Raw genomic sequence first — 23,006 nt, forward strand, 5'->3', positions numbered from 1 at the left:
TCTTCATCAATTTCATCTGCCGTAACACACTTTGACACCTTTGTTTGGTTGTGGTTCATAATAGACTCCGGTTTTCTCTTTGTGTTCCGTTGTCTTGTCATTCTTCAGCACTGTTGAGGAGTACAACAGCTGTTCAGGTGCCTTATTTTGTGCAGAGGTAGGGAGCTCCCGTCTCACTTTGTTGATGGTGCCAGCCAGACTTGTTTTCAAATTGTTCGCCAATGACAGTGAAGTTAAGAAATTGTCCTTGGAGACATTTCTCCCCTTGCCACTGTAAGGTCTCCAACACTGACCTTCTGCACAGTGTAGATATTTTCCCAGATATTGAAAGCCGTTCAGCATGTTCATTACGCACGCTCTCACGGTGTAGCCTGCTCCAAGTAGCCCAGAGTAGACTGATAAGACTGCTGTGATTCAGTGGAATGATTTAGAGTACATATCATTTAAGATTCTAATTAGAATAGATCAATACAATAGAATGGCCTGTCCTGTTTTTAATTCACAACTGGTGATGACATAATTATGCATCGTTCACTTCCCCTCCCCCTTTCTCCCCATCATACTTTACTTCATTTATTTTTTATGTTGTTATATGTGTGAAGTTATTTTTTTTATAGTTTAGGTTCAGTTTCGAGGCAATTATTAAGGTGATTATCTACTGGAACAGCGCCTTCAACTGTCGGGAGAAGGTGTGGAACAGGCCCCACTGTCGGGAGAAGGAGTGGAGCAGGCTCCACTGTCGGGAGAAGGAGTGGAGCAGGCCCCGCTGTCGGGAGAAGGAGTGGAGCAGGCCCCACTGTCTGGAGAAAGAGTGGAAAAGGCCCCACTGTCGGGAGAAGGAGTGGAGCAGGCCCCACTGTCTGGAGAAGGAGTGGAAAAGGCCCCACTGTCGGGAGAAGGAGTGGAGCAGGCCCTACTGTCGGGAGAAGGAGTGGAAAAGGCCCCACTGTCGGGAGAAGGAGTGGAGCAGGCCCCGCTCTCGGGAGAAGGAGTGGAACAGGCCCCGCTGTCGGGAGAAGGAGTGGAGCAGGCCCCGCTGTCGGGAGAAGGAGTGGAGGAGGCCCTACTGTCGGGAGAAGGAGTGGAAAAGGCCCCACTGTCGGGAGAAGGAGTGGAGCAGGCCCCGCTGTCGGGAGAAGGAGTGGAGGAGGCCCCACTGGGATATTTGCGAAAAGTCAAGGACTGAGGGGGGCATGACTTAAATGGCAGAGTAATAAATACAATGAATGAGCAGTGAAAATGACTGCTTTAGCAGGTCTAGTGTTAAGGAGTCCTATTTGTGGTGTGGTGGTCTGCCCTTTCTCTGACACACCTCCCTGGTCCAAACCACCTTACCAAAGAAACAGTCAAGGCTTTCATTGGCTTCAATTGATAATGAAAGAGAGTAACTGTGTATTCAACCATGGCACAAGGATTTCTGGGATCCAGTGGCCATATGACTCCATAACAATGCCCTGTGGTCCAATCACACGGTTATGTCACCACAATACATGCTGTAACCTGTCCCATGGTTCCACCACTTTGGCCCCACATAGACATTCATGTAATAGAGGTATTAAAGGGGGGATATGAACGGTGGGTTATTGAGTCAGTGCGGCCCCAAAGGAGGAGAGGAGAACAGGATAGGGCTCTCTCTTTCAGCATCCAGCCAAACCAGAGGGACAGAGAGACTTTGATGAGCCTGCCCTCCTTTGTGTTTCTAAGGGGAAATGAAACGAGCACACTGACCCGGGGCTTACAGCCGCAGGGCAGAGGGGGAGAGGGGAGGGGGGGGGGGGGGAGATGCTGAAGCTGAAGCACAGTATCTGTAACAGGATGAGAATAATGAAGTGTGTGTGTGTGTGTGTGTGTGTGTGTGTGTGTGTGTGTGTGTGTGTGTGTGTGTGTGTGTGTGTGTGTGTGTGTGTGTGTGTGTGTGTGTGTGTGTGTGTGTGTGTGTGTGTGTGTGTGTGTGTGTGAATATACCTCTCCTGCCACTCACAAACTTTCCATGCTGAACATTCCCAGAAGAGCTCTGACATTCCCACTAATATTCCTAAAGTTTAACTTGTCTACTTTTTATTTATTTTACCTTTATTTAACTAGGCAAGTCAGTAAGAACAAATTCTTATTTTCAATGACGGCCTAGGAACAGTGGGTTAACTGCCTTGTTCACTACCAGGATATTTGAGTGTGTGTGTGTGTGTCTGCGTGTGTGTGTCTGTGCAGCTGGAATCGAGTGTGAATTCTCCAAATTTCCCCCTGGCACCTCAGTGAGTTCATGTGATGTGGGATGTTGAGCAGACTAGCTACGGTGGATCACTGTAACACTGCATTGACGTAATATACTGTCCTGGCATCTGGTCCTGCTGGCTCCATCCATGGCTCTGCCTCGCAGAAACCTTTACAATTCACCCTGGAGTTAACAGCCTTTGTAAACTTGAAGCTGTACTAAAGTAGTACTGTGTTGTTCCTGTCTGGTTCAGGTTGCTGCTGAAAGCGGGCATCGACATCAACAGGGCCACTAAGGCTGGCACTGCCCTGCACGAGGCTTCCCTCTACGGCAAGACGGAGGTGGTCAGACAGCTGCTAGAGGTAAGACACCTGGAGGGACATCAACCTCACTTAGTCTTTAACTAGTCTGATTCAATCACTATTCTACCACATTCAACTAACAGTTGGTGACATGTTGTCCAGTGTAAGTGAAGTGTATTATTGAATTGGCTGTACAGCACACTGCTGTTGACTGCATTAGACTTGAGAACATCGATGTTGAACGTGTTGCTGTGTTTCAGTGCACATCTGATTGACAATAACGTTGTGTGTGGTTTTGACAGGCTGGTATAGACGTGAACATCCGTAACACGTACAACCAGACCGCCCTGGACATCGTGAACCAGTTCACCACCTCTCACGCCAGCAAGGACATCAAGCAGCTCCTAAGAGGTGAACAGATAGTTGTTAACAAATGAAGACATTATTCCATGAGGTATCATTCTTTGGCAGTCTTTACCTCTCATTCTGTGTTTTCCGCCTGCTTTATTGTCCTTGAACCAGGGCTCTACAGTGCGACCATTTTACTCACAAACTGAAAAAGTCAAGTATGAGTTTTGATTTATAGCATATAAAATGCTGCTGTAGTTATTTTCAAAGTAGGTTGGCTGTTTTAGAAGTGTGTAGCCATAGAGTCTACTTGAGTGACTTTGTCCTTGTGTTTCTTGGATATCATTTTGTTCACAGGCTAGGTTGTTTTTATGTTAGCTTGTTTGAGCTCAACTCAACTGCTAGTGAAGAGACATGGGAGAATCTCATCTCTCCCAGACAGACATGTCAGTCTCACTGTTGCCCTTAAAGGGGCAGCTGAACATTTTTGTCTCCCCTAAGTGGCTAAAATATTTGACGGTACATTGTACTTGCTTGAGCATGGAACACCACAAAAACATTTTATTCTTTCACTTTTGGTAATTTCTTATCATAAAAACGCTCCTCCTCAAATACTTTGTGTTCCTAAATGTATTTGTGTGTTAAAAAATCTATTTAGCTGCAAAAGTTGAAAAAAATTCAGCATAGATTCCTGCTAGCGGATTTATTTCTTTGTGCTTTTGTGTAGTGAAGCGACTCTTGCATTCTTTTGCAGTTTGAGTTCTGCAGGACAGAGTGTTCAGAGGTGAGTGTGTTGGGAGAGGAGACAGACTGAGACAGAGCCAGTGCAGACGTTCCTATAGCGAGAGAGGCCCAGAGGAGAGGCTGAGGGATATGAAATGCTCTAAGCTGTAATTCACCAAGCAGCTGTGTTTAACCTCATGGAGTACAGGTTACATAACCCTATCAGCTCACACACACACACACACACACACACACACACACACACACACACACACACACACACACACACACACACACGCACGCACACACAACCAAAAGACTAGGTGTGGGTGTGTGTGTGCGACCTATGCGTTTGTTTGTTTGTTTGTTTGTGTGTGATTGTTAGGTGTCACCCCTGTGTACGTGCGCATGCATGAGACTGTGTTTTGGACCTCTGCTGTTTGCTATCTCCTCTGTAATCCAGCAGGCCTGGGTCTTTGATCTGGTTCTCGCAGCCTGGGAACTCAGGCCACAATGAGCACTTGTGTTCCTCAGTCAGCAGACTGCTGCTTCAAACATGGAGGCTGTGGAGAGAGACTTCCTGTTATGATCCAGTTCTCTCTGTGTTCAGAGCAGAGTGAATAGAACACAATCAGCCACCACACCTCCTCGTCATGGATTAATTATTGATGTGTACCAACCAGTCAGAAGCTGAATACAGCACTGACTGACTCTGCTCTCTGATGTTACTGCATTACATACCAGTGCCGGATGTGACTAATAAAGAAACAACAGGCATTGGGATTGTAGCGGCGTCTGGGTATATCCCCTTAAGGTGATTTGAAAAAGGTGTACATGTCAGTATGTATCAATCATTGGGCTGTATTTTCTTACTGCCTTCATACCAATTCCCTGAACTAACTTTGTGTGTGTTTCTCTTTCTCCTCTCTCTCTCTTTCTATCTGTCCCACTCTTTCTTTTTCTCCCCTCTGTCTTTCTCACACACAGATGCTACAGGTGTTCTGCAGGTGAGAGCTCTGAAAGACTACTGGAACATCCACGACCCCACCGCTCTCAACATCCGGGCCGGGGATGTCATCATGGTAGGCAGTAGCAACACACACACACAACCCTCTCTATTTGCTGTCTGTAACTCCTCAGATGTGCCTCAGCTGGCATTGCAGTGTTGTTCCCACACTCACTGTGCCCAACCGTGCATGTTGTCTGTTAGGACAGGTGTGTTTTCCCTGTGAACTGTCAGGCTCATCCTCTAACAGGTGTTTTAGTAGCAGGCAGGGAGACAGGCTGGCAGTGTTTATGTGCGGGTGGCTTCATGAGCATTCAGTAGACACAGTATGTAGATATGTGTGGACTGCAGCAGGGGTTTTCAGCTGTTCCATGTAGTTGAACTATTCCACAGCTAGCACACCTGATTCAACATGTCAACTAATCATCAAGCCGTTGAATAGGTGACTCCGGTAAACTAGTTCAGCGCTACAACTAAATTGTGAAAAGTCTGCGGGTCCCCGAGGATAGGTTTGAAAACCACTGGACTATAGGACGGTCTGGAAACCACTGGACTATAGGACGGTCTGGAAACCACTGGACTATAGGACGGTCTGGAAACCACTGGACTATAGGACGGTTTGGAAACCACTGGACTATAGGACGGTCTGGAAACCACTGGACTATAGGACGGTCTGGAAACCACTGGACTATAGGACGGTCTGGAAACCACTGGACTATAGGACGGTCTGGAAACCACTGGACTATAGGACGGTTTAAAAACCACTGGAGTATAGGACTGTTTGGAAACCACTGGACTATAGGACGGTCTAGAAACCACTGGACTATAGGACGGTCTGGAAACCACTGGACTATAGGACGGTTTAAAAACCACTGGAGTATAGGACTGTTTGGAAACCACTGGACTATAGGACGGTCTAGAAACCACTGGACTATAGGACGGTCTGGAAACCACTGGACTATAGGACGGTTTAAAAACCACTGGAGTATAGGACTGTTTGGAAACCACTGGACTATAGGACGGTCTAGAAACCACTGGACTATAGGACGGTCTGGAAACCACTGGACTATAGGACGGTCTGGAAACCACTGGACTATAGGACGGTCTGGAAACCACTGGACTATAGGACGGTCTGGAAACCACTGGACTATAGGACGGTCTGGAAACCACTGGACTATAGGACGGTTTAAAAACCACTGGAGTATAGGACTGTTTGGAAACCACTGGACTATAGGACGGTCTGGAAACCACTGGACTATAGGACGGTCTGGAAACCACTGGACTATAGGACGGTTTAAAAACCACTGGAGTATAGGACTGTTTGGAAACCACTGGACTATAGGACGGTCTAGAAACCACTGGACTATAGGACGGTCTGGAAACCACTGGACTATAGGACGGTTTAAAAACCACTGGAGTATAGGACTGTTTGGAAACCACTGGACTATAGGACGGTCTAGAAACCACTGGACTATAGGACGGTCTGGAAACCACTGGACTATAGGACGGTCTGGAAACCACTGGACTATAGGACGGTCTGGAAACCACTGGACTATAGGACGGTCTGGAAACCACTGGACTATAGGACGGTCTGGAAACCACTGGACTATAGGACGGTCTGGAAACCACTGGACTATAGGACGGTCTGGAAACCACTGGACTATAGGACGGTTTGGAAACCACTGGACTATAGGACGGTTTGGAAACCACTGGACTATAGGATGGTTTAAAAACCACTGGAGTATAGGACGGTCTTGAAACCACTGGACTATAGGACGGTTTGGAAACCACTGGACTATAGGATGGTTTAAAAACCACTGGAGTATAGGACGGTCTGGAAACCACTGGACTGTAGGACGGTCTAGAAACCACTGGACTGTAGGACGGTTTAAAAACCACTGGACTGTAGGACGGTTTGCAAACCACTGGACTATAGGACGGTTTGGAAACCACTGGAGTATAGGACGGTTTGGAAACCACTGGAGTATAGGACGGTCTGGAAACCCCTGGACTATAGGACGGTTTGGAAACCACTGGACTGTAGGACGGTTTGGAAACAACTGGACTGTAGGATGGTCTGGAAACCGCTGGACTATAGGACGGTCTGGAAACCACTGGAGTATAGGACGGTTTGGAAACCACTGGCCTGTTGGACGGTTTGGAAACCACTGGACTGTTGGACGGTCTGGAAACCACTGGCCTGTTGGACGGTTTGGAAACCACTGGACTGTAGGACGGTTTGGAAACAACTGGACTGTAGGATGGTCTGGAAACCGCTGGACTATAGGACGGTCTGGAAACCCCTGGACTATAGGACGGTTTGGAAACCACTGGACTATAGGACGGTTTGGAAACAACTGGACTGTAGGATGGTCTGGAAACCGCTGGACTATAGGACGGTCTGGAAACCACTGGCCTGTTGGACGGTCTGGAAACCACTGGACTATAGGACGGTCTGGAAACCACTGGACTATAGGACGGTCTGGAAACCACTGGACTATAGGACGGTTTGGAAACCACTGGACTATAGGACGGTCTGGAAACCGCTGGACTGTAGGACGGTTTGGAAACCACTGGACTGTAGGACGTTTTGGAAACCACTGGACTATAGGACTGTTTGGAAACCACTGGACTATAGGACGGTTTGGAAACCACTGGACTATAGGACGGTTTGGAAACCGCTGGACTATGGGACGGTCTGGAAACCACTGGAGTATAGGACGGTCTGGAAACCACTGGACTATAGGACGGTTGGAAACCACTGGAGTATAGGACTGTTTGGAAACCACTGGACTATAGGACGGTTTGGAAACCACTGGACTATAGGACGGTTTGGAAACCACTGGACTATAGGACGGTCTGGAAACCACTGGGCTATAGGACGGTCTGGAAACCACTGGCCTGTTGGACGGTCTGGAAACCACTGGACTATAGGACGGTCTGGAAAACGCTGGACTATAGGACGGTCTGGAAACCACTGGAGTATAGGACGGTTTGGAAACCACTGGACTATAGGACGGTTTGGAAACCACTGGACTATAGGACCGTTTGGAAACCACTGGACTATAGGACGGTCTGGAAACCACTGGAGTATAGGACGGTCTGGAAACCACTGGACTGTAGGACGGTTTGGAAACCACTGGACTGTAGGACGGTTTGGAAACCACTGGACTATAGGACGGTCTGGAAACCACTGGACTATAGGACGGTTTGGAAACCACTGGAGTATAGGACGGTTTGGAAACCACTGGACTATAGGACGGTTTGGAAACCACTGGCCTGTTGGACAGTCTGGAAACCACTGGACTATAGGACGGTCTGGAAACCACTGAACTATAGGATGGTTTAGAAACCGCTGGACTATAGGACGGTTTGGAAACCGCTGGACTATAGGACGGTCTGGAAACCACTGGACTATAGGACGGTCTGGAAACCACTGGACTATAGGACGGTCTGGAAACCACTGGACTATAGGACGGTTTGGAAACCACTGGACTATAGGACGGTTTGGAAACCACTGGACTATAGGACGGTCTGGAAACCGCTGGACTATAGGACGGTTTGGAAACCACTGGACTATAGGACGGTTTGGAAACCACTGGACTATAGGACGGTTTGGAAACCACTGGACTATAGGACGGTTTGGAAACCACTGGACTATAGGACGGTCTGGAAACCACTGGACTATAGGACGGTCTGGAAACCACTGGACTATAGGACGGTCTGGAAACCACTGGACTATAGGACGGTCTGGAAACCACTGGACTATAGGACGGTCTGGAAACCACTGAACTATAGGACGGTTTAGAAACCGCTGGACTATAGGACGGTTTGGAAACCGCTGGACTATAGGACGGTCTGGAAACCACTGGACTATAGGACGGTCTGGAAACCACTGGACTATAGGACGGTCTGGAAACCACTGGACTATAGGACGGTCTGGAAACCACTGGACTATAGGACGGTTTGGAAACCACTGGACTATAGGACGGTTTGGAAACCACTGGACTATAGGACGGTTTGGAAACCACTGGACTATAGGACGGTCTGGAAACCGCTGGACTATAGGACGGTTTGGAAACCACTGGACTATAGGACGGTTTGGAAACCACTGGACTATAGGACGGTTTGGAAACCACTGGGCTATAGGACGGTTTGGAAACCACTGGACTATAGGACGGTCTGGAAACCACTGGACTATAGGACGGTCTGGAAACCACTGGACTATAGGACGGTCTGGAAACCGCTGGACTATAGGACCGTTTGGAAACCACTGGACTATAGGACGGTTTAAAAACCACTGGAGTATAGGACGGTCTGGAAACCACTGGACTGTAGGACGGTTTGGAAACCACTGGAGTATAGGACGGTCTGGAAACCACTGGACTGTAGGACGGTTTGGAAACCACTGGACTATAGGACGGTCTGGAAACCACTGGAGTATAGGACGGTTTGGAAACCACTGGACTATAGGACGGTCTGGAAACCACTGGACTATAGGACGGTCTGGAAACCACTGGACTATAGGACGGTCTGGAAACCACTGAACTATAGGACGGTTTAGAAACCGCTGGACTATAGGACGGTTTGGAAACCGCTGGACTATAGGACGGTCTGGAAACCACTGGACTATAGGACGGTCTGGAAACCACTGGACTATAGGACGGTCTGGAAACCACTGGACTATAGGACGGTCTGGAAACCACTGGACTATAGGACGGTTTGGAAACCACTGGACTATAGGACGGTTTGGAAACCACTGGACTATAGGACGGTTTGGAAACCACTGGACTATAGGACGGTCTGGAAACCGCTGGACTATAGGACGGTTTGGAAACCACTGGACTATAGGACGGTTTGGAAACCACTGGACTATAGGACGGTTTGGAAACCACTGGGCTATAGGACGGTTTGGAAACCACTGGACTATAGGACGGTCTGGAAACCACTGGACTATAGGACGGTCTGGAAACCACTGGACTATAGGACGGTCTGGAAACCGCTGGACTATAGGACCGTTTGGAAACCACTGGACTATAGGACGGTTTAAAAACCACTGGAGTATAGGACGGTCTGGAAACCACTGGACTGTAGGACGGTTTGGAAACCACTGGAGTATAGGACGGTCTGGAAACCACTGGACTGTAGGACGGTTTGGAAACCACTGGACTATAGGACGGTCTGGAAACCACTGGAGTATAGGACGGTTTGGAAACCACTGGACTATAGGACGGTCTGGAAACCGCTGGACTGTAGGACGGTTTGGAAACCGCTGGACTATAGGACGGTTTGGAAACCACTGGACTATAGGACGGTTTGGAAACCACTGGACTATAGGACGGTCTGGAAACCACTGGACTATAGGACGGTTTGGAAACCACTGGACTATAGGACGGTTTGGAAACCACTGGACTATAGGACGGTTTGGAAACCACTGGACTATAGGACGGTTTGGAAACCACTGGACTATAGGACGGTTTGGAAACCACTGGACTATAGGACGGTTTGGAAACCACTGGACTATAGGACGGTTTGGAAACCACTGGACTGTAGGATGGTTTGGAAACCACTGGACTATAGGACGGTCTGGAAACCACTGGACTATAGGACGGCCTGGAAACTGCTGGACTGTAGGACGGTTTGGAAACCGCTGGACTGTAGGACGGTAAACAAACAACTTGATGTGATCAACTAACCATCAGTCATAAAGCACATATAGTCACTTGTGAAAGTCTACACACCGCTTGCACAGTCTTCACATTTTACTGCCTTAAAATGTTGTCTCAAAAGGGAATACATTTGATTTTGTTCCTACCGATCAACACAACCTACTCCACATTCCCAAAGTTAAATAAAAATGATAGAACATTTTTTTAAATAAAATCAAATTAAAATGATGTCTTGATTGTGTGTCTTTACGCCCCAGAGTTAATTCTTAATTGGAAGGCAGCAAAATGTGTAGACTGTGACAGGGTGTAGAGACCAGCACTAGGCACTGTACTGAACCTGATGTACATGTCATCTATCAGTTCACTGTACTGAACCTGATGTACATGTCATCTATCAGTTTACTGTACTGAACCTGATGTACATGTCATCTATCAGTTCACTGTACTGAACCTGATGTACATGTCATCTATCAGTTCACTGTACTGAACCTGATGTACATGTCATCTATCAGTTCACTACTGAACCTGATGTACATGTCATCTATCAGTTCACTACTGAACCTGATGTACATGTCATCTATCAGTTCACTACTGAACCTGATGTACATGTCATCTATCAGTTCACTACTGAACCTGATGTACATGTCATCTATCAGTTCACTGTACTGAACCTGATGTACATGTCATCTATCAGTTCACTGTACTGAACCTGATGTACATGTCATCTATCAGTTCACTGTACTGAACCTGATGTACATGTCATCTATCAGTTCACTGTACTGAACCTGATGTACATGTCATCTATCAGTTCACTGTACTGAACCTGATGTACATGTCATCTATCAGTTCACTACTGAACCTGATGTACATGTCATCTATCAGTTCACTACTGAACCTGATGTACATGTCATCTATCAGTTCACTACTGAACCTGATGTACATGTCATCTATCAGTTCACTGTACTGAACCTGATGTACATGTCATCTATCAGTTCACTGTACTGAACCTGATGTACATGTCATCTATCAGTTTACTGTACTGTACTGAACCTGATGTACATGTCATCTATCAGTTCACTGTACTGAACCTGATGTACATGTCATCTATCAGTTCACTGTACTGAACCTGATGTACATGTCATCTATCAGTTCACTACTGAACCTGATGTACATGTCATCTATCAGTTCACTACTGAACCTGATGTACATGTCATCTATCAGTTCACTACTGAACCTGATGTACATGTCATCTATCAGTTCACTGTACTGAACCTGATGTACATGTCATCTATCAGTTCACTGTACTGAACCTGATGTACATGTCATCTATCAGTTCACTACTGAACCTGATGTACATGTCATCTATCAGTTCACTACTGAACCTGATGTACTTGTCATCTATCAGTTTACTGTACTGAACCTGATGTACATGTCATCTATCAGTTCACTGTACTGAACCTGATGTACATGTCATCTATCAGTTCACTACTGAACCTGATGCACATGTCATCTATCAGTTCACTACTGAACCTGATGTACATGTCATCTATCAGTTCACTACTGAACCTGATGTACATGTCATCTATCAGTTCACTGTACTGAACCTGATGTACATGTCATCTATCAGTTCACTGTACTGAACCTGATGTACATGTCATCTATCAGTTCACTACTGAACCTGATGTACATGTCATCTATCAGTTCACTGTACTGAACCTGATGTACATGTCATCTATCAGTTCACTGTACTGAACCTGATGTACATGTCATCTATCAGTTCACTACTGAACCTGATGTACATGTCATCTATCAGTTCACTACTGAACCTGATGTACATGTCATCTATCAGTTCACTACTGAACCTGATGTACATGTCATCTATCAGTTCACTGTACTGAACCTGATGTACATGTCATCTATCAGTTCACTACTGAACCTGATGTACATGGCATCTATCAGTTCACTACTGAACCTGATGTACATGTCATCTATCAGTTCACTACTGAACCTGATGTACATGTCATCTATCAGTTCACTGTACTGAACCTGATGTACATGTCATCTATCAGTTCACTACTGAACCTGATGTACATGTCATCTATGAGTTCACTGTACTGAACCTGATGTACATGTCATCTATCAGTTCACTACTGAACCTGATGTACATGTCATCTATCAATTCACTGTACTGAACCTGATGTACATGTCATCTATCAGTTCACTGTACTGAACCTGATGTACATGTCATCTATCAGTTCACTGTACTGAACCTGATGTACATGTCATCTATCAGTTCACTACTGAACCTGATGTACATGTCATCTATCAGTTCACTACTGAACCTGATGTACATGTCATCTATCAGTTCACTACTGAACCTGATGTACATGTCATCTATCAGTTCACTGTACTGAACCTGATGTAAATGTCATCTATCAGTTCACTGTACTGAACCTGATGTACATGTCATCTATCAGTTCACTGTACTGAACCTGATGTACATGTCATCTATCAGTTCACTACTGAACCTGATGTACATGTCATCTATCAGTTCACTACTGAACCTGATGTACATGTCATCTATCAATTCACTGTACTGAACCTGATGTACATGTCATCTATCAGTTCACTGTACTGAACCTGATGTAAATGTCATCTATCAGTTCACTGTACTGAACCTGATGTACATGTCATCTATCAGTTCACTGTACTGAACCTGATGTACATGTCATCTATCAGTTCACTGTACTGAACCTGATGTACATGTCATCTATCAGTTCACTGTACTGAACCTGATGTACATGTCATCTATCAGTTCACTGTACTGAACCTGATGTAAATGTCATCTATCAGTTTACTGTACTGAACCTGATGTACATGTCATCTATCAGTTCACTACTGAACCTGATGTACATGTCATCTATCAGTTCACTGTACTGAACCTGATGTACATGTCATCTATCAGTTCACTGTACTGTACCTGATGTACATGTCATCTATCAGTTCACTGTACTGAACCTGATGTACATGTCATCTATCAGTTCACTGTACTGAACCTGATGTACATGTCATCTATCAGTTCACTACTGAACCTGATGTACATGTCATCTATCAGTTCACTACTGAACCTGATGTACATGTCATCTATCAGTTCACTGTACTGAACCTGATGTACATGTCATCTATCAGTTCACTGTACTGAACCTGATGTACATGTCATCTATCAGTTCACTGTACTGAACCTGATGTACATGTCATCTATCAGTTCACTGTACTGAACCTGATGTACATGTCATCTATCAGTTCACTACTGAACCTGATGTACATGTCATCTATCAGTTCACTACTGAACCTGATGTACATGTCATCTATCAGTTCACTACTGAACCTGATGTACATGTCATCTATCAGTTCACTACTGAACCTGATGTACATGTCATCTATCAGTTCACTGTACTGAACCTGATGTACATGTCATCTATCAGTTCACTGTACTGAACCTGATGTACATGTCATCTATCAGTTCACTGTACTGAACCTGATGTACATGTCATCTATCAGTTCACTACTGAACCTGATGTACATGTCATCTATCAGTTCACTACTGAACCTGATGTACATGTCATCTATCAGTTCACTACTGAACCTGATGTACATGTCATCTATCAGTTCACTGTACTGAACCTGATGTACATGTCATCTATCAGTTCACTGTACTGAACCTGATGTACATGTCATCTATCAGTTTACTGTACTGTACTGAACCTGATGTACATGTCATCTATCAGTTCACTGTACTGAACCTGATGTACATGTCATCTATCAGTTCACTGTACTGAACCTGATGTACATGTCATCTATCAGTTCACTACTGAACCTGATGTACATGTCATCTATCAGTTCACTACTGAACCTGATGTACATGTCATCTATCAGTTCACTACTGAACCTGATGTACATGTCATCTATCAGTTCACTGTACTGAACCTGATGTACATGTCATCTATCAGTTCACTGTACTGAACCTGATGTACATGTCATCTATCAGTTCACTACTGAACCTGATGTACATGTCATCTATCAGTTCACTACTGAACCTGATGTACTTGTCATCTATCAGTTTACTGTACTGAACCTGATGTACATGTCATCTATCAGTTCACTGTACTGAACCTGATGTACATGTCATCTATCAGTTCACTACTGAACCTGATGCACATGTCATCTATCAGTTCACTACTGAACCTGATGTACATGTCATCTATCAGTTCACTACTGAACCTGATGTACATGTCATCTATCAGTTCACTGTACTGAACCTGATGTACATGTCATCTATCAGTTCACTGTACTGAACCTGATGTACATGTCATCTATCAGTTCACTACTGAACCTGATGTACATGTCATCTATCAGTTCACTGTACTGAACCTGATGTACATGTCATCTATCAGTTCACTGTACTGAACCTGATGTACATGTCATCTATCAGTTCACTACTGAACCTGATGTACATGTCATCTATCAGTTCACTACTGAACCTGATGTACATGTCATCTATCAGTTCACTACTGAACCTGATGTACATGTCATCTATCAGTTCACTGTACTGAACCTGATGTACATGTCATCTATCAGTTCACTACTGAACCTGATGTACATGGCATCTATCAGTTCACTACTGAACCTGATGTACATGTCATCTATCAGTTCACTACTGAACCTGATGTACATGTCATCTATCAGTTCACTGTACTGAACCTGATGTACATGTCATCTATCAGTTCACTACTGAACCTGATGTACATGTCATCTATGAGTTCACTGTACTGAACCTGATGTACATGTCATCTATCAGTTCACTACTGAACCTGATGTACATGTCATCTATCAATTCACTGTACTGAACCTGATGTACATGTCATCTATCAGTTCACTGTACTGAACCTGATGTACATGTCATCTATCAGTTCACTGTACTGAACCTGATGTACATGTCATCTATCAGTTCACTACTGAACCTGATGTACATGTCATCTATCAGTTCACTACTGAACCTGATGTACATGTCATCTATCAGTTCACTACTGAACCTGATGTACATGTCATCTATCAGTTCACTGTACTGAACCTGATGTAAATGTCATCTATCAGTTCACTGTACTGAACCTGATGTACATGTCATCTATCAGTTCACTGTACTGAACCTGATGTACATGTCATCTATCAGTTCACTACTGAACCTGATGTACATGTCATCTATCAGTTCACTACTGAACCTGATGTACATGTCATCTATCAGTTCACTACTGAACCTGATGTACATGTCATCTATCAATTCACTGTACTGAACCTGATGTACATGTCATCTATCAGTTCACTGTACTGAACCTGATGTAAATGTCATCTATCAGTTCACTGTACTGAACCTGATGTACATGTCATCTATCAGTTCACTGTACTGAACCTGATGTACATGTCATCTATCAGTTCACTGTACTGAACCTGATGTACATGTCATCTATCAGTTCACTGTACTGAACCTGATGTACATGTCATCTATCAGTTCACTGTACTGAACCTGATGTAAATGTCATCTATCAGTTTACTGTACTGAACCTGATGTACATGTCATCTATCAGTTCACTACTGAACCTGATGTACATGTCATCTATCAGTTCACTGTACTGAACCTGATGTACATGTCATCTATCAGTTCACTGTACTGTACCTGATGTACATGTCATCTATCAGTTCACTGTACTGAACCTGATGTACATGTCATCTATCAGTTCACTGTACTGAACCTGATGTACATGTCATCTATCAGTTCACTACTGAACCTGATGTACATGTCATCTATCAGTTCACTACTGAACCTGATGTACATGTCATCTATCAGTTCACTACTGAACCTGATGTACATGTCATCTATCAGTTCACTGTACTGAACCTGATGTACATGTCATCTATCAGTTCACTGTACTGAACCTGATGTACATGTCATCTATCAGTTCACTGTACTGAACCTGATGTACATGTCATCTATCAGTTCACTGTACTGAACCTGATGTACATGTCATCTATCAGTTCACTACTGAACCTGATGTACATGTCATCTATCAGTTCACTACTGAACCTGATGTACATGTCATCTATCAGTTCACTACTGAACCTGATGTACATGTCATCTATCAGTTCACTACTGAACCTGATGTACATGTCATCTATCAGTTCACTGTACTGAACCTGATGTACATGTCATCTATCAGTTCACTGTACTGAACCTGATGTACATGTCATCTATCAGTTCACTACTGAACCTGATGTACATGTCATCTATCAGTTCACTACTGAACCTGATGTACTTGTCATCTATCAGTTCACTGTACTGAACCTGATGTACATGTCATCTATCAGTTCACTGTACTGAACCTGATGTACATGTCATCTATCAGTTCACTGTACTGAACCTGATGTACATGTCATCTATCAGTTCACTGTACTGAACCTGATGTACATGTCATCTATCAGTTCACTGTACTGAACCTGATGTAAATGTCATCTATCAGTTCACTGTACTGAACCTGATGTACATGTCATCTATCAGTTCACTGTACTGAACCTGATGTACATGTCATCTATCAGTTCACTACTGAACCTGATGTACATGTCATCTATCAGTTCACTACTGAACCTGATGTACATGTCATCTATCAATTCACTGTACTGAACCTGATGTACATGTCATCTATCAGTTCACTGTACTGAACCTGATGTAAATGTCATCTATCAGTTCACTGTACTGAACCTGATGTACATGTCATCTATCAGTTCACTGTACTGAACCTGATGTACATGTCATCTATCAGTTCACTGTACTGAACCTGATGTACATGTCATCTATCAGTTCACTGTACTGAACCTGATGTACATGTCATCTATCAGTTTACTGTACTGAACCTGATGTACATGTCATCTATCAGTTCACTACTGAACCTGATGTACATGTCATCTATCAGTTCACTGTACTGAACCTGATGTACATGTCATCTATCAGTTCACTGTACTGTACCTGATGTACATGTCATCTATCAGTTCACTGTACTGAACCTGATGTACATGTCATCTATCAGTTCACTGTACTGAACCTGATGTACATGTCATCTATCAGTTCACTACTGAACCTGATGTACATGTCATCTATCAGTTCACTACTGAACCTGATGTACATGTCATCTATCAGTTCACTACTGAACCTGATGTACATGTCATCTATCAGTTCACTGTACTGAACCTGATGTACATGTCATCTATCAGTTCACTGTACTGAACCTGATGTACATGTCATCTATCAGTTCACTGTACTGAACCTGATGTACATGTCATCTATCAGTTCACTGTACTGAACCTGATGTACATGTCATCTATCAGTTCACTACTGAACCTGATGTACATGTCATCTATCAGTTCGCTACTGAACCTGATGTACATGTCATCTATCAGTTCACTACTGAACCTGATGTACATGTCATCTATCAGTTCACTACTGAACCTGATGTACATGTCATCTATCAGTTCACTGTACTGAACCTGATGTACATGTCATCTATCAGTTCACTGTACTGAACCTGATGTACATGTCATCTATCAGTTCACTACTGAACCTGATGTACATGTCATCTATCAGTTCACTACTGAACCTGATGTACTTGTCATCTATCAGTTCACTGTACTGAAACTGATGTACATGTCATCTATCAGTTCACTGTACTGAACCTGATGTACATGTCATCTATCAGTTCACTGTACTGAACCTGATGTACATGTCATCTATCAGTTCACTGTACTGAACCTGATGTACATGTCATCTATCAGTTCACTGTACTGAACCTGATGTACATGTCATCTATCAGTTCACTGTACTGAACCTGATGTACATGTCATCTATCAGTTCACTGTACTGAACCTGATGTACATGTAATCTATCAGTTCACTACTGAACCTGATGTACATGTCATCTATCAGTTCACTGTACTGAACCTGATGTACATGTCATCTATCAGTTCACTACTGAACCTGATGTACATGTCATCTATCAGTTCACTGTACTGAACCTGATGTACATGTCATCTATCAGTTCACTACTGAACCTGATGTACATGTCATCTATCAGTTCACTGTACTGAACCTGATGTACATGTCATCTATCAGTTCACTGTACTGAACCTGATGTACATGTCATCTATCAGTTCACTGTACTGAACCTGATGTACATGTCATCTATCAGTTCACTACTGAACCTGATGTACATGTCAGCTATCAGTTCACTACTGAACCTGATGTACTTGTCATCTATCAGTTCACTACTGAACCTGATGTACATGTCATCTATCAGTTCAAGGTCCAGTAGGTCCTTAGGGGTATAGTGCACAACAGGTGAACTTCACTATCCATATTCCTGAGGGGGAACTAGTTTATAGGGAGAGAGTACAGTGAGCCCCTATATCTGAAGGATGGCTCTCTTTGAGCCCGGAGAGAGAGAGAGAGAGACGGGTAGGAACAGGCCCTGTTATTCATCCATCACTCCCTCTCAGCAATGACTCTACTACTACTACTGTCACACACATACACACATACACACACACACACACACACACACACACACACACACACACACACACACACACACACACACACACACACACACACACACACACACACACACACACACACACACACACACACACACACAGTCTCATGAACCCTGGCCTGTTTTTCTTCTTGGGAGTGTGTCGGCCTATCCTGCTGCTGTGGGGGGTTGCTCCAATACCAGAGAGAAACAAATCATAAACCTTGCCCTCAGGCCATCCACCTCACCCATCACCTAACCTTTCCACACCTCACACACACATGTACATGTTAGACTCTGGGCAAAAGGTTAGCTGACTTCTTAGTGGGGACTGGTGCCGAACCAAAACGTAAAAAGTGGTCGGGCGGAGCGAGGCGGGTGAGGATTGGACAGGCTGATAGCAATGTTGTGTTTCCCTAAGTGGATGAATTGGTCTAATTTTGCATGTATGGTAAAGCCTCAAATCTTAGCTACATCTTCCATTTCAAATGAGCTGGGAAAAAAGTGAATAATTACAAAGAAATATTTAATTTTGTGTGACTACAGCGCTAGCGATAAAAAGCAAAAATAGAGCCGTTCTAATTGCGCGAGGCGTCGGAGCCTGCAGGGTTTTTATCATTGAAAACAATGCATTGTAAAATAAACCCCACGCACGTGGGCCTTTAGCTAGTTTAGGCCTTTAGAAAAAGATGTTTTGCCAACTTGGACGGGTCAATTCATTTAAATGTACTTTTCTATAGCTGCCAAACCTGCCCATTCAGTACATGTTATTTCCCCCTCTACCCACATCTTTTACCAAACACACAACCCAACACCCCTGTTCTCCCCTATACCCTCAGCCCCCTAACCCTAATGACCCTTGGCTTGTATCCTCTGACGAAGGCTGCTAAATTAGGGAGCAGAGACAATGGCCTGGGTTTTAGCAGCTCATGTGGACAAATGGAACATGATCAGAAACACATGACTACTGTCATCATCTGTTTATGTGCTTGACCTTTTGGTTCTCTCTCTTTTGGTTTGTTATTGTACTACAGTTGATCTCAGGGTTGTGGTGCTGCTTTTGTTCCACTCTCCCAACTTATGTAAAACATCTTTGACATTATGAAAACAAACCATACAGAGACAAAGATACACATGAAGTTGTTAACACGTAGAATGTGTTTCAAGTTGGAACATGTGCTTTCTGTCGTTGTCCCAGAACTGCACACTTCAGGTCAGGTACACTCCTACACACGTACATGAACAGTGGAAATAACACCATGTTGTTATAGAATCTCACAGACCTGCCTGCCTCAATATGAAGAGACACTCGGTAGTAATAGCCATCTGATTGGTTTAGACCTGTCTTAATGTTTGTTTTGATTGGCTGCCTGGCAGGTCCTAGAGCAGCACCTGGACGGGCGCTGGAAGGGGCACATCCACGACAGCCAGAGGGGCACCGACCGGGTGGGCTACTTCCCCCCGAACATTGTGGAGGTCATCAGCAGACGCTCAGGTCAGTCACACACACACACCCTATAAGTTCAGTGTAATCATTAGCCATTCCCCACTCCATCTGAAAGCAATGGGCAAAGAGCGAGAGCCCTCTGACAATTGCCTCTTTCATTGCGTAACCGTGGCACCCACAGGAAACGGAGGTTCCGTAACTTGTTGAGTCAGCTGCCGGCATGTCGGAACATCAACACACAGACACACTCACTCACACACTCATCTCCCAGACATGTCAGCACACTCACAATGCAGGATTAAGTCAGAAATGGAAAGGGAAGTTGCTTGGAACTGCAGAAGTCACCTGCTATTGTACATTATGTAAAAACTCCCACCCTTACCCACGCAGTCTACCTCTAATACCGGTTAGATTAACAGAAGGTGTCAGTTACCTACCTAACACCACAGAAGAAGATAATCCGCCCCACACCACCTCTTTGATGTGCACTAGAGGGAGAAATCCCTGAGTGAATAGGTTGGCGTGGTGACACTCACGGAGCAGCTTTGACAGAACAGGGAGCAGCTCAGCACTTCAGTCAGAGGAAAATGACAGGTTTCTGTCTTCTCTGCAAATCTGTCACCACAACAAAAGATCAGGGGAACGGGAGACCCATCTTCAATTCTCCCTCTGCACCTGCTGTACCTTCAGAAAGTATTCACACCCCGTTACTTTTTCCACATTTAATTGTGTTACAGCCTGAATTAAAAAAGTATTACATTGAAATGTTGAGTCACTGATCTACACACAATACCCCATAATGTCAAAGTGGAATTTTGTTTTTAGAAGTCTTTACAAATTGATAGAAAATGAAAAGCTGAAATGTATTTAACCCCTTTTGTTATGGCAAGCCTAAATACGTACAGGAGTCAAATGTGCTTAACAAGTCACACATAATAAGTTGCACGGACTCACTCTGTGTTCAATAATAGTGTTAACATGATTTTTAAATGATAACCCCGTCTTTGTACCCAACACATACAATTATCTGTAAGGTCCCTCAGTCAAGTAGTGAATATCAAGCACAGATACGACCACAAAGACCAGGGAGATTTTCCTGTGCCTCGCAAAGAAGAGAACCTATTGGTAGTTGGGTGTTCAAAATAAAAGCAGACATTGAGTGACCTAGTTACAGTTGTGACTTAAATTGTCTTGACAATCTATGGCAAGGTATGACAATGGCTGTCTAGCAATGATCAACAACCAACTTGACAGAGCATGAAGAATTTTATATTTATATTGCAAATATTGTACAATCCAGGTGTGCACAGCTCTTAGAGACTTACCCAGAAAGACTCACAGCTGTAATCACTGCTAAAGGTGATTCTAACATGTATTGACTCAGGGGTGTGAATATTTATGTAAATTAGATATTTCTGTATTTCATTTTCAATGTATTTGCAAAAATGTACTATATATTTTTTTTTCACTTTGTCATTATGGGGTATTGTGTATAGATGGGTGAGATAAAAAATAAAAAAATAAATTTTGAATTTAGGCTGTGACACAACAAAATGTGGAATAAGTCAAGGGGTATGAATACTTCCTGAACGAATTGTTTCTCTCTTGGCTCCACACACACACACACACACACACACACACACACACACACACACACACACACACACACACACACACACACACACACACACACACACACACACACACACACACACACACACACACACACACACACACTGATAGGTTGTATCGCTGCACATCACTGCATTGGAAGAGCAGTTGTGGCCCCTCTTCATTACAGGTTGGCCCCTCCAGAGAACACCCCATTTCCCAGACTACCTTGGTTGGACTAATCCCTCATGCTTCCAATCCATCCCTTGCTCCTATTTTTCTCTCTTCCTCCTCCTCTTCTCTCAGCATCTCTCCATCCATACCATGTAATGTCCACCTCTAACCATCAGCTTGCGTTAACCTCCTCTCTGTCTGTGTCCTACCTGTTTGACCGTGTAGGGGGCACCCTGTCCCGGCACGCCTCTCTGCCCACCCAGCGCCACCAGCTCCTCTCCAGATCCCCCCTCTCCTCCAGTCTGAGCTCAGCCCCCCAGACCGACGACTCCTACACACTGTACACCCCGAACAATCCCCACCTGGCCCTCCCCCACGCCATCGGCCTCAGCGCCAACCCAGGTATATACACACACACCCTTATACATGCACTCAGAGGACAGACACGCATCGAAACAGGTATACGGTACTCAGCCCCCTAACCAGCCAGACAACTTCCCCACCACTGTGAACCCGTGATGAGGGCACAAGGACACCTATGTTCGCCCCCTCTAAACCCCTCTCATGCTCAGGCCCAGCCAATCCCCAGTGCTGCTCCGTGGGCCATGGTACCCCCATGGCCCAACAGTGTTGTTATGTCTGATAGGTCGGCCTCCCAGCAGCCTCTCTCAGCCTGGTTGTCCCCTGGAGGACATCTGGGTGCTCAGGAACTCACACACCGCGGGTAAGAGTCCCTCCACTGTCCCCCATGACAATAGCTGGCTGTCTCTGTCCCCTGTCCCCATGCTCTACCTTTGTCATGTGCCAGCTTCAAACTGAGCTTCCCATAGCTCCTGCTGTTCTCCCTGCTGCCACAAGATGGGACCACCAGGAAACCTCTGT

General features: G+C 44.6%; 1 protein-coding gene across 3 annotated transcripts in view; it reads left to right on the plus strand.

The window, feature by feature from the left end:
* LOC129833254 (caskin-2-like) overlaps positions 1–23,006 on the plus strand; it is a 94,113-nt gene that overhangs the window by 64,504 nt on the left and 6,603 nt on the right. The window contains exons 8-12 of one of the 3 annotated variants that reach the window (XM_055897701.1): positions 2,466–2,574; positions 2,817–2,925; positions 4,573–4,667; positions 20,270–20,387; positions 22,350–22,526. In XM_055897701.1, coding sequence (XP_055753676.1) covers positions 2,466–2,574; positions 2,817–2,925; positions 4,573–4,667; positions 20,270–20,387; positions 22,350–22,526 — 608 coding nt within the window. The remainder of the gene's footprint in view (positions 1–2,465; positions 2,575–2,816; positions 2,926–4,572; positions 4,668–20,269; positions 20,388–22,349; positions 22,527–23,006) is intronic. The other 2 variants (XM_055897702.1, XM_055897703.1) reach the window with 2 other exon arrangements.

Source organism: Salvelinus fontinalis, chromosome 34 (genome assembly GCF_029448725.1).
Source record: "Salvelinus fontinalis isolate EN_2023a chromosome 34, ASM2944872v1, whole genome shotgun sequence".
Classification (NCBI taxonomy): Eukaryota; Metazoa; Chordata; class Actinopteri; order Salmoniformes; family Salmonidae; genus Salvelinus; species Salvelinus fontinalis.